Here is a 13445-nt window from a genome sequence, read left to right as displayed (position 1 = left end):
TATTATAGGAGCCTCTCTCTCTCTCTCTCTCTCTCTATATATATATATATATATATATATAACTAGGCTAATATACTATTAATAGCACCAAAGTCATTGATGCTACCAAGTTTTTGACCATTGGATTAAGAGATGTGTGGTTAGGATGATGTGCGCCCCCTAGGGTTGAGTAGGTGGTTGGTTGAATAGTATGATCTAACGGATGAAAATGATCAAAAGAATAGATCTAACGGCGGAAAACTTGGTAGCACCAAGTGCTTCGTGCTATTAATAGCATAGTAGCCAGACTCACTCACTCTCTCTCTCTCTCTCTCTCTCTCTTCTCTCTCTCTATATATATATATATATATGAAATATAGAATTAGGTTACTATACTATCTATAGTACCAGAGCTGTGGTACTATAGTGTCGTTTTCAATTTTAGAATGTTCAAATCAACGATCCACATCATTAAATATGATCTAAGTTATATAATGTTCTTAGGAATAAAATTTTAATTTTTTTCGACATCGTTTACTTACTGAGTAAATCATGGCAAAATAAACGGTTGAAATTGAACAATCTTTAAAATTTGAGGATAGAACTTTGAAATTTAAGATTACAGGTGTTGATCTTGATCTAAATAGTTTAAAGAATTCTCTATCAAAATTTGAATAAATTTTAGATTTTTTTACACTGTTAAACTACAAGCTCGCCATACTATCCATTGAAAATTGACAATTTTGATTTGATCATAAAGTAAACTATGTCGAAAAAAAAATAAAATTTTATTTCTAAAATCTTCAAATACTCTAGATCAATTTTAAAGGTATGGATCATTGATTTGAATATTCTAAAATTGAAAACGAAACTATAGTACCGAAATTTCAGTACTATAGATAGTATAGAAGCCAACTCTTCGTGTATATATATATAGAACTAGGCTAGCAGCCAAATCGGATGGTAGCTAACCAAGTTTTATAGTCATTGGATTAAGAGTTATGTGTGGTTAGGGGGCTCACATCATCCTAATCACATCATCTCTTAATCTAATTGGCAGGAAAACTTGGTAGACTCAAGTGCTTTTGTTCTATTGAATAGTTGACAGTAACCGAACTCTTATACTATATATATATATATATATATATATAATAAAGTTAATATATATATATATATAATATTAATCTATATATATTATATATCTATGGGTTGTGTGTGTCGTAAAATCCCCTGTTTAGTGTTTCCTTACTACATGTGGCAGAGAAGCAGTGCATATTATATTTACGAAGGTAGCGCAATTATAGTTCAAAATAAATAAAAACCGCTTATTCATGATATATATATATATAGAGAGAGAGAGAGAGAAGGAGAGAGAGAGCTAGGCTTGGATATATATCGGTAGTACGAGACCTCAGGTGCTATCTCAGTTGTTTCTCAATGATGCGTCTTTAATCGCGATCGGCTCCGTTAGACTTGATCTAGGCTATTTAAAGTATTTAGAAATAAATTTCATAATTTTACGGCAGTCAATTTACCTATCAAAACAGAATACGTCTAAAATGAATCGGCTAAAAATAAAAATCTCATAAAAGTATGATAGAAGACTGAATTTTAGATCAGAAGTACTGATTCTACTCTAAATAGTGAAAAAAAAATTTTAATAAAATTTCATCAATTTTGGATTATTTTACACCGTTAAATTTACAAACGCATCACCGTATCTACATTAAAATTTGTCAATTTTGAGACCTTTTTGATCACTAGCCAAATGATGACGAAAATTATGAAATTTAGTTTCCAAGTACTTTTAATAGTATTAGATCCAGTCTACGAAACGGATCGTGGATTGAAAGCCGCATTTTGAAAACAACTCGTAGCACGGAGGCCTCCGTGCTACGATAGTATACCAGCCTAGCTCTATATATATATATATATATATATAATAATTTAATAGATATAATATTATATAATATAGAGTTGACGCTAGAATACTCTCGATAGTAACGGGCGTTTTACTATCGAGTTGTTTTCGATGATAGAGCTTCCAAATTGCGATCGGTCTCCGTTAAAATGTATCGATACCACTTGAAGTGTTTAGAAATCAAATTTCAAATTTTTCGACATCATTTGACCTAATGATCAAAGGATTTCAAATTGTAGTATTTAAATGGTGGTAAGAGACGTTTTCTCGTTTACGGTGTAAATATATCCAAATCAATTGAAACTTTTGTTAGAAAATTTTTTAAACTATTTAAAACAAGATCTATACTTCTTGATCTTGATACAAGACTCCCTATCATCATTTTTTAAAGAATATTCATTTTCAGCATTCATTTTTGTTCACTAGATAGATAAAAGAACATATCCGAAGTGGTGAAATTTAATTTCTATGTAATTTAAATGGTTTTAGATCATATTTAACGGAGCGATCTCAATTTGGAAGCTCTATTATCGAAAACAACTCGATAGTAAAACGCCCGTTTACTATTGAGAGTATTTTAGCTCAACTCTATATATATATATATTATATATATATTATATATTATAATATATAAAGCAAGGATAAAATCTATTTGATTTGGATGGTATAGGTTATTTATAAATAAGATAAATAGACACTTTTTAATGTTTTTAGAGCAAACTAATAGGAATAAGAATAATTATTATTTTAAGATAAAATATTTTTCCTAATTAATTAATATAAAAATATTAATAAACAATAATTTAGTAAATTAATTAATTATAAATCATGTATAAAATAATGGGTATAAATAGGGAATAAGTCCCCTTATTCCCCCACTTACACCGGAACCAAACACTAGTGCCCACCTAATATTGAATATATATGTAATACTATTGAGCAAAAAAGCATAAAAGAACCGTAAAAAAAAATGCTTCTATATTTTCCAGAATCATCATATTCTGCAAATGCAATACTTTTTTATACAAGCAAACAAAATATTTTCCCAACGCACTTTCTCATCACATATTTCTTACAATAACAAACAAAGCCTAAAAAAATTGTTACCTCGAAGAAGCTCTAGTCAAACAGCATACCTCCAAAGCTCTAAACAGACAGCAAATGCCCTCAAAAAATGAAAAATAAAAAAAAAAAAAAAAAACCCTCTATTCTCCCTGTGAAATATTATAACATTAATAGTGAAGTCCACAGCAGCTACATTATTGGCAACCCCAGATGATAAATAGCCCAATATGAAGATGATGAAGAAATAGCAGCAGTAATGCCAATAGCACCCAAAGTAAAATAACAGTAAAAGATGGGTGATTCCTCCGCGAGAACTTGGAATCGACATATGCCAACGCTTGATTGTGAGCACCTTGCAATCGACATTCAATCCAAAGTTCATATATTGCAATCACAAAATAAAATCCTCATAACGCGAGAGTTATCGCCAAATAACTTCGTTCCAACATCCAACCAAATGCTCACAAGTACTTAGAAAAAATTGCAAGAGAACTTTAAGAGGCTATAGGAGCAAGAACTGAAATCATGCTAGTCGCATTTCAAAAATTGACACCATATGGACAAATGGTTTTATCGAAATCGTGATATCAAACTTTGTTGGCGCCGAAGAAGAGCTTAAACTTGTGTAAAAGTTTTCACGACGACCTTCTGGATTGAAAGGCCTCAAATGCAAAATCATTATGAGAGATTTTCGAATAAACTTTGCTAACAATGAACAAGCAAGATATAAATCACATCAATGGCATCAAAATTTAATAATTCTGCAAAAGATTTTATTACAATATTTTAGAAACATTTTTCGGAGAGTAAAATACAGCGGAGAAAACAATTGACATAGCACCAACTAGAGCTGAGACAAAAGTGATAGTTGACACCATTCCTGAATGTGCTTCGCTTCCACAAGGTATTTGCCACTTGACCATCTTTGCAGGTCCCACATCAACAGGAGTAACCGACCAAAAACAGGAATTTGAACTTACCTCTTTTGGCCTGAATCGTAATAGCAGATCTGGACCGCCGATATCAACCGTTGCATAGCCACTCACATCAAGGGGCTGCAAGCAAATCAGAAAATTTTAGGACATATAACTCTTAGTTTTGCTGATATGCTTTGATATGAATATGAATTTCAGGAGGAAAAAATAAAAGGGAATGAAAAGTGAGACAAGTTGAAAAACTTTCAGATGCTGAGTTTACGTTGCATAATCACATATAGGGTCGAATGTGCCATCAAGTAGACAGCTAGCCTCAACAATGAGCCATGGCTAGACAATAAAGTTGAGACCAAAAAAGTGGTTGACCAATGAGTTGCGAGTAGGATTTCAAAACGATTAGATTTTCGCATTAAGCATTTATCGCTATCCTTGCCTTATTCATATATTTCTTGGCCATTAAAAAACTTTTAGGTTCATATATGATATGAATGGCATGTCCGCTATACCCTATAGCAGCATAATATGTTTGGGCACAGTTCAGAACATTGATTCTGCCTGATGCAAAGTCCATCAATTGAATAGCCAAGCTAAAGGAACATCAATTAAATAATAATTACAAAATGTACGAAGACCCCCTCAACTATCAGCCATTATGAGTAGGCATTAAACTTTTTGTTTTTTTCCCTTGAAATCCCCTCAGCTTTTTTAAGCTACTTTAGTCAATTTAGCTGGGGACTTGTTAAATCAATCAGTGATTTGGCCAAATTTCAGCTTACAGCTACTTTGCAGCATAAGGAATTGTGGATTTCATTAACTACTTACAATCAATAGCTAATGAGGTCATTAATTTTAACAAAATCCCCAATTCAATTAACTAAGATACCAAATACTACAAATTAACATTAAGGTGATGTGGATCAAGAAAATTGAAGGGACCTACTTTAAAATGGCCTAAAGTTGAAGGGAGTTCATACAACTTCATCTACAAAATATGGCTGATATATTACATTTCCAAAGGCTATCTATCTTGACCACTCGATCATTCATCATCAGTATAACTTTTAAACATATTCTGTGGAATATTAATACTCATACCAATATACATTTGACTCTTGAGAGTTTATTATAACACTTGCTTTACCTAGGCTAGGGATGTCAATGGGTATGGATACCCGAAATTTTATCCGAACCCGAACCCGAATGAAACGGATATATCCGATGGATATGGATATGGATTCGGATATGGATATCAAAAATAGAAACCCGACGGATATGGATTCGGATATGGATTTTGATTGTATCCGACCCGAACCCGAACCCGACCCGAACCCGAATTTATTTTGTATTATATATAATATATATATAAAAATTTGATGTTATATTTAAATTTGTATTTTAAAAATTTAGATTTAATATAATATATTTTGAAATATTGAAAAAAGAAATAATTGTTTCGGGTTCAAATTTTCGGGTTCGGGTTCGGGTTCGGGTTTCGGATTTTTGGTCGGGTTCGGGTTTGGATATGGATTTTTAAAATCCGTCGGGTTCGGGTTCGGGTTCGGGTCTCGGGTTTGGAGTCGGGTTCGGGTTCGGGTTTTTAAAAACCCGCCCCGAATCCGACCCGTTGACATCTCTAATCTAGGCAGAAGTGGGGCATTTGTATTTCAAAATACCAGCCTTCTAGGAACAGTATGGGATATGAGTTTGCAACAAAATATTCAGATATATGGTTTCTTCTACATAGTTAGTTATTTTTTTAGAGAGAGATAGTGCCTATTAATATCAAAGTAACCCAATATTAAATAACAACCAAAACGATCTATTAAAAGTACTTTGTTCAAAAACTTACCGGATATCTAGCATGCAGAGGCAATTCAATAACAATTTCACAATTGCTCAATAGATTATGATGCTGAAGATCCATATGAATCTGAACAATTGATTTGTTTGAGAGAGCAGAGGGTAGTTCCAAATTAGTATCCCCGAAAACTGCCACATCAGCAAAAACTGCAGGCGAAAGGATTTTATCAACACTAATGAGTAAAATAACAATAGTAAAATTACTATATTCCAAAACAAAAAAAAAGAAGATTTCTACCTCTGCGATTGACTAAATGTTGCAGCTCAAAGGGATCAGCAAAAACCCCTCTTGGAAGTCTTTCAATAATCACTGCTTCACAATCGTAACTATTGAGAAAATTTGGCATAGCATCTGAACAGTCAATGAATCTCAAGGTGGAAACCAAATTTCGATGGGATCCTTCACCGACCAGTTTCCGTTGGAGTTCTGACACTCCGAGCACAGTAATATCAACATTTGGCCCTTCGCATTTGTCATCTGAACCAGATTTTTCAGCACAACTACAGTGAAAATTTGAACTAGAAAGATAAGCTTGAGAGCATGGCGAACAGCCGATGAATTCCTTGTTGTTCTGAGTCGCCTGGCCAGTAGCCAAATTACAAAAGCTCACTCATCTTATACAATTAAGCAAAAAAAAAGGGATCAGATCGCTTTGATGATGGAAAAAATGGCCATGACATAATCAACAACTACATAAAATCGATGTAGTTCATGAAAAGAAATTGGAAAATATCCAAAAGTAATCAACGAATAGTAAATTACAGAGATGAAGCTTCAAGTAACTAATGGTAGAAACCACAATGTACCATATGTGAAATTAGCAACATCCGCACATTTTCAACAAGTAAAAATAAAAAAAGAATTCTTATATCTGTTGCTTACTATTAGGCTAGATTTTATAAAACCGTATTTACTTCTGTTCATGTCCAACCTAACCTTGATATGGAGTGTGCTGCCCCCGTATGGGGACCCACTCTTGTTGTGGCACTCCAACCATGCCTTGTTCTCGTAGAAGCACGCGCCCTTCCACTCGATGGAGTCGCCGGGGGACGAGGCGGTGCCGACGAAGGTGAGGAGGTCGACGGCCCTGCGGAGAGATTTCAAGATCGGCTGCGCGAGGCGCCATGGGAGGAGAGGGAGGAGGTCGGAGGAGCGGAAGGGGAGCTTGTGAGGGGCCGAGGAGCGAATTAGGGCAAGAGGCGAGGGAGAAAAGAAGAGGATGAGGACGAGGAGGAAGAGGAGGAGAGAGAGGAGTTTGAGAGGGAGAGGCCTCATGGATTAACAACAAATCATAGGAAAGGAAAGGAGAGGAGAGGAGGAAGAAGAAGCCGAAGTTGAATTTGTAATATCCCAGACTTGTCGCAACCAGCCAAGGATGAGAATTCTCTGAGGTGAGGACGGCGACGAGGATGATGATGGCTCACGGTCGCAATTCCGAGGTAATTGAGGCTAAAGGAGGTAAGAGAAGGAGACATAGAGATAGAGATAGAGGTAGAGAGGGATAAGGAATTGAGACAGATATGAGAATTGGGGAATTGAGATAGGTAAAAAGGCGAATTGGGGAAGAAGATACTATTTCATTTCTTTTCTATTTCCTCATACAATCCTCCTTATATCCCCTTATTACATATATTTAAACTGCAAGAAAATAAGGTAGTACATTGCAATTGTAAATACTAATATTATATGGGCTGATATAGGCCAATTTCGGGAGTGGATTGGGCCTCTCCTCGGCCTTTCCGGTCAACACCCTTGGTTACTTCTGACGGTTGGATCCAATCCGCATGGTGTCCGTTCCACTCCTATCCATTGCCCGAATCGTTAATCCAATGTTTATTTACTCTATTTGCCCTTGGTTGATGCTAGATTATGTTGGATTTTGCCTTTTTCTTCCCAATCTCTAGTCGCTCTTCTTCCTCCTTCGCCTCTCTGGTCGCTCCGCCTTTGTTGGTCGCCTCGGGGTGGAGAAGAGATGGAGAAGAGAAGCAACACACCATATATATATATACTAGTAGCTAAACATGTTGCAGTGCTAGCTACAATTTTTTTTTTGTCTGAAAAGAATGTTACATGATTGAATATATAGTGTTTTTGCAAGGATTAAATTACAAAATTTAGCATGCAGAGTTTGATTCCTACCACCTCTTTGGCATTTCAATTAAACCCTTCCTGTAATCTCTATCTAAAGTATTAAACTTTTATTATGGATTAAGTTGAAAGATAATCTATACCCTGAAACATTGGTGGGAGTCCCAGGAACCACAGCATCCCCAGCATAGATTAAAGGATAGAGTTTCTTTTTCTTCAACTGGTACGGTGTAACTGTTTGACCCTGATCAATGTTCAGTAGAAACAAAAAAAAAAGAAAAGAAAAGAAAAGGAGAGAGAGATGTTATAGTGGAAGCATTGATATTATCTCCAATTCTACATAAAAATTTGAGAAATACTATCATCGTGATAAAAGCCACCCTAAATTTTATGAATTGCGACTAAATTATTAGTGTTTTGGTGACCATATGCCGTAACCTGACTGCATTATTGTATTTATTATTTATAAAAATAAAAAAATTAATAATTGTTATACCGATTCTTTATAATAGATAGAGATATAAGTAGAAAGTGCATGATTGAAATTATATTATAATCAAATAATTTTTACGAGTTATTTTACATCATATATACTATTCTCATCTACTCTTATAAATGATATAGTATAACGTCGCATTGTTTTTCGTAACGTGCACGGAGAGGTTAGTTACCGTGATCGTCATCCCNGCTTGTGAAGAGTATTTATATTTTGTTAAATGTGCATCTCACTCTCTTGAGGCACGCCCTCACGGTAGGCCTCACGCCTAGGCTCCAGAAGGCCTCAGCATTTGTTTGCGCGGACCTCCTTTTAAAATACTATATGCAAGAGTAAATAAGAAAGTTTATAAAAGGAGAAAAATGACCAATAAGTTAACACAATATGGTGTTGTTTTCTCTTTGTTGGAATGCATAAATTTTCCAATGAATCAAAAGCTTAGGATTAAGCTAAACAAATCTTTTCTCATAAGCTGACATAGCCCTCTAGAACTTTCTTGGATCCAAGACCTCGACGAGAAAAATTAAATTCAGATCTCTCATATGGGAGGAAATTAAATTTGGAGGGTGCACACTAACAAACTGCCCTAGTATACTCGCAACTATCTAAATGATGAGAGGTACTAAAAAATTGCAAAATCTTTACCATTGCTGTCAATTTAACATCAATCCTCCAAAAGAAAGAATGCGAATTTTTTTTTCCAAAACAAAAAAAATTAGACAATCGAGGACCCAATGTGCAAATCAATGAATAAAAATTGGGCATGCTCATCAATTTACAAAATGAGAAAACATTAAGAGGGCACTCGAAAATTTAGGAAAGAGAACACGCACACCTGATCCGAAGAGGAAGAGTAATGAGGCCCCCAAATTAGGGTTAGAAACGCGATCATGACGAAGAGAAAACCACCGTAGATCATGTTCGGTCGAACGATCCGCTGATAGGGATGCAAAACGGGGCGGATCTGAAGGCGGGAGCCCCGCCCTGGCAACGGAAACTCCGGCCCGTCAACGAGAGGTCGGCGTCGACAAGTTGTGGAGCGGAGGAGGTGAGGGGGAACGGCGTCGCTCACACCACGAGTTCGAGAGACGTATCTTGCAGTTGGAGGTGAGGTTGTCAACCATCTATAAATCTATAAATCTATAATCTATCTATAATATATAATCTATAATCTTAATCTTAACTATATACTAGCAACTAACCCGTGCAATGCACGGATTTTAATTTTATCTTTTAATTACATCTTTTATATAATATATAATATTAATTTTTACATATTAAGTTTTTTTAATATCTTTTTATGACAACNCCCCCGCGCGCGCTGAGAGAGAGAGAGACTCTGTCTGCTCTCTCTCTCTCTCTCTCTGCTCACTCTCTCTCTCTCTCCTCCTCTCTCTCCCTCTCTCTCTCTCGTGCGTGCTGCGGGCGCGGGTCGCCTGCACGCAGGCCCCCCCTCTCTCTCTTTCTCTCCCTTTTTCTTTTCCTCTCTTCCTGGCGAGCGCGGAAAAGACGACATGTCGGCCACAGTAGAACTCAAGATTGTATATACTAGTCTAGATCCGCGCTTCGCTGCGGATTAGTAGATTGTGCTAATTAATTTAAATAAACCGATAGTAAGACAAAAATTTATGGTAAAATATAGTATTAATAAACTGATAGTAGAAAGTTTTAATACAACTTCAGAACGCACAATACAATGGTGACCCGTGCTTTGCGACGGGTATATAATATTTCAACTAATTAAAATATACAATTATTAAAAATTTAAAAATAAACAATATATAAAAAATGTAAGAAAAATTATAAAATAGTCTTATATACATTAAAAAAATATTTTTTTAATTAATATTTTTTTAAGTTTTAATATTTATAGAGTTGAATTATTTTAATACTTTTATTTAAAACTTTACTAAAATTTATATATGGTCATTCTGTAAGTAAATTTTTTTAATTAAAAAAACTGAAGTTGAACTTATTTCAAATTAATGAATAAATAAGAGAGAGAAAGAGAGAAATAGAGAGAGAGGAAGAGAGAGAAATAGAGAAAGAAAGAGAGAGAAAGAAAGAAAGAGAGAGAGAGAGTAAGAGAGAGAGGGGAAGAGAGAGAAAGAGAGGGTCAGAGAGAGAGAGAGAGAGGAGCAGCGCCAGATGGGAGAGAGAGAGAGAGAGAGAGAGAGAGACTGCGGTAGTTGAAGAGAGAGATAGCCGTGGAAGAACAGGGAGGAGAGAGAGAGAGCCAGTTGTAAAAAAGTGTGAAAGCCAAAGATTTCCAAACATATAAACATGCATTTTGATTTTTCAAAAATTTATATTTTATCCCTCAAAGTTTCAAGTTAATGCACCTAACCCTCTTCTGTCAAGACTTTTTTTTTTGTTTCATCTATTTCATATAATTTATACCAAAAATTTCTTTTAAAACAATAAAAATATATTAAAATTATATATATATATATATATATATATATATATATATTATTTATTTATTTATATATATTATTACGAGATAATGCGACACGTTTAATGCGGTTTTGGAGACTACGGTCTATAGACCAGGTCCACGCAACAATTTTTTACGCGCCTAGAAGCATATACTAGTGTCGCATGCCGCATGCGGAGTCGGGACTCGTTTCCAACGTTCAATCAACACCGTTCGTTAATATACGGTGGAGATTGACCGTAGACTAGTCAACCCTCGCGGGGGTAACCTCACCGGAAGTGGTTGGTCATCTCAAAGTGCGAGAGCGAGGGAAAAGAGAGAACCCCCAATCTCTCTCTTCTACCCCTTCATGCTCTCTCCAAAACCCTAGCTTTCTCCTCCTCCCTCCTCCCTTCTACCCTTTCCTAGGGTTTCAAATTCCCCACCCCCTCCACCAATTCGCCCCATCTCCTTGCAGGTTGCGGATCGACATGGACGAGGAGGAGCTCACGGCGCAAGAAACGGCCCTCTACGATCGCCAGATCCGAGTGTGGGGCGTCGATGCGCAGAAGAGGTAGTGCGCCCATCTCTTTGAACTCTTTTTCTTTCGATTTGAAGTGTTTTGAGTATATTTTGTTTGTTTTGTGTAGATTAAGCAGGGCTCACGTACTGATTAGCGGTTTGAGTGGTGCAACTGCTGAGGTAGTTTACCTTTTGTTAATATTTTGAACTACTTGTTGTTAAAAACTCTTCTTTGGCGTGTAAAGTTTGTATTTATCCTTACTAAGAAGCTTGGTGGTGCATTTAAGTAGCTTGCTAAGTATATTGTTTCAACTCAATGCAGTATAGTAGGTTAAATGTATTACCGACATACAATTTGATTTCACAAATTGATTGCGCTGTCCGATTAACTTAATTGAAAATATTTCATTGGTTCTGGGAATGAATTGATAGATTACTATGGAGCAGTGATTTTATAATTTGATGAATATTTGTTACTTTTGATAACTACTATTTTATCTCGTTTAAGGGCCTGTTTGGCCAGGGTGAAGCTTTTGGCATAGTGCTTTTTAAAGAAGTGCTAACAATTTTTTTTATTAAAGTTCGCAGAACTTGTCTATTGGTTTTTGGGTCCTAGAAGTTCAGTTTAACTTGCTGCCACAACCATAGCTTTTGGCTTTTGATAGCCAAACAGGCAAACAGTAGAGACGCTGTTCTACTACAACCCAAGCAAACAGGCACAAATGTTTGATTTGCTTGGTTGAGATTTTATCCATTAGCTAATTGCTTTTTCTTCTTTCTTTTTTCTTTCCTTGTTGATCAAAATATATGTGTTCTACCATTTGGCAGCAATTTTATTTATTATGCTACTAATTGAGATCTAGTAATAAGTTATAAATAGTCTGATTTGATGCCAAAATGGAATGTCGCTGATCTAAATTTAGTAGGAAGCATTCTTCAAAAGTGGCTTATTTGTTTCCTTCTTCTGTTGTAGCTTTGCAAGAACATTGTTCTGGCAGGAGTTGGGAGTTTGACATTGGTGGATCCTCGTCCTGTTACAGAGGATGCTTGTAATGCGAACTTTCTTATTCTTCCTGAGAACATAAACGGTGGCAGATCGCTAGCAGACGTCTGCTGTGAGTCTCTAAAAGATTTCAATCCGATGGTTCGGGTTTCAGCCGAAAAAGGTGAGTAGAAAGATAAATGGTGCGTTACTTCTAAGCAACTAAACCAGTTAACTTTTCTGAATTTCAGTAATCTGGACTATAAGCATCTATCCTCATTTATTTGGGGCGACATTACATAGTTCAATAATTTGATCTGAAAATTCTGATTATATTGAAGTTAATTGCAAATCAATAATTTGCAATACGACAATCAAATCAATGCAGCTTTANATGCCTACTAAAATTTTTTGATATACTTATTGCACCATTTAAATTCTGAAATTAATTTTTATAACTAATTTTCAAAATTAAATTTTAAAATAACTGCACGCAGCATCGCGCGGGTCCCTGAACTAGTAAATCTATATTATTCCTCAATAACTGCATACGTGGCGCGAGGGCGGAAGCGTGGGCGCGAGCGGGGGCGGGGGCGTGCGCGTGGCGCGTGCGCGGGGCGAGGGCGGGCACGGACACTCGCGAGGGCGCCCCCGCTCCAAATGGACAAATTTTATGGGCACCGTGCCTAAACAATTTGTTTGGGCACGGNCGCGGGGCGAGGGCGGGCACGGACACTCGCGAGGGCGCCCCCGCTCCAAATGGACAAATTTTATGGGCACCGTGCCTAAACAATTTGTTTGGGCATGGGCACCGTGCCCAAACAATTTGTTTGCGCCCATCCGCACCCCCCCTTCCCCCTCTCTTTCTCTCTCATCCTAAAATCCGAGCCCACCATTTTTTTTTTTTTGAGGGTGCGGATGGGCGCCGCGTGTACCGTTTGATGAGGGGATAAACATGGAATAAAGGAGTTTATCCCCCTTATTCTACCAAACAAGCTAAAAATGGTTATTCCTCTCTTAACGGGTTATTCTAGAATAACCCGTTAAGAGAAGAGAACTACTATTCTTTCTACCTTATGGAATAGCAACTCTTGTTCTTTATTCTCCCCTTTAAATAATAATTTATTTATTAAACTATGATAATTAGTATATTATATTCTTAACAAATCAAATTCTTAAA

General features: G+C 36.2%; 2 protein-coding genes across 2 annotated transcripts; one reads left to right on the top strand and one right to left on the bottom strand.

The window, feature by feature from the left end:
- LOC109708971 lies at positions 3693-7763 on the bottom strand. The gene is made up of 4 exons (XM_020230960.1): positions 6698-7763; positions 5999-6341; positions 5750-5907; positions 3693-4020 (listed from the first exon to the last, which is right to left on the bottom strand). The coding sequence occupies exons 1-4, from the start codon at positions 7034-7036 to the stop codon at positions 3742-3744; spliced, it is 1119 nt and encodes a 372-aa protein (XP_020086549.1). The 5' UTR covers positions 7037-7763; the 3' UTR covers positions 3693-3741.
- On the top strand, positions 11058-12560 carry LOC109708972 (SUMO-activating enzyme subunit 1B-1-like). Its single transcript, XM_020230961.1, has 3 exons — positions 11058-11335; positions 11412-11463; positions 12257-12560. Exons 1-3 carry the CDS (start codon positions 11253-11255, stop codon positions 12455-12457), a joined length of 336 nt encoding a protein of 111 aa, XP_020086550.1. The 5' UTR covers positions 11058-11252; the 3' UTR covers positions 12458-12560.

This window comes from Ananas comosus, linkage group 4, assembly GCF_001540865.1.
Source record: "Ananas comosus cultivar F153 linkage group 4, ASM154086v1, whole genome shotgun sequence".
Taxonomy (NCBI): Eukaryota; Viridiplantae; Streptophyta; class Magnoliopsida; order Poales; family Bromeliaceae; genus Ananas; species Ananas comosus.
The sequence above is the reverse complement of the archived record's forward strand: the minus strand, read 5'-3'. Positions and strand labels throughout refer to the sequence as shown.

Coding starts and splice junctions, on each gene's coding strand:
- LOC109708972 (XM_020230961.1), top strand. CDS start 11,253: ATGGACGAGGAGGAGCTCACGGCGCAAGAAACGGCCCTCTACGATCGC. Junction 11,336..11,411: donor GGCGTCGATGCGCAGAAGAG/GTAGTGCGCCCA, acceptor TGTTTTGTGTAG/ATTAAGCAGGGCTCACGTAC. Junction 11,464..12,256: donor TGAGTGGTGCAACTGCTGAG/GTAGTTTACCTT, acceptor CTTCTGTTGTAG/CTTTGCAAGAACATTGTTCT.
- LOC109708971 (XM_020230960.1), bottom strand. CDS start 7,036: ATGAGGCCTCTCCCTCTCAAACTCCTCTCTCTCCTCCTCTTCCTCCTC. Junction 6,342..6,697: donor GCAGCACACTCCATATCAAG/GTTAGGTTGGAC, acceptor GCTACTGGCCAG/GCGACTCAGAACAACAAGGA. Junction 5,908..5,998: donor ACATTTAGTCAATCGCAGAG/GTAGAAATCTTC, acceptor TTTCGCCTGCAG/TTTTTGCTGATGTGGCAGTT.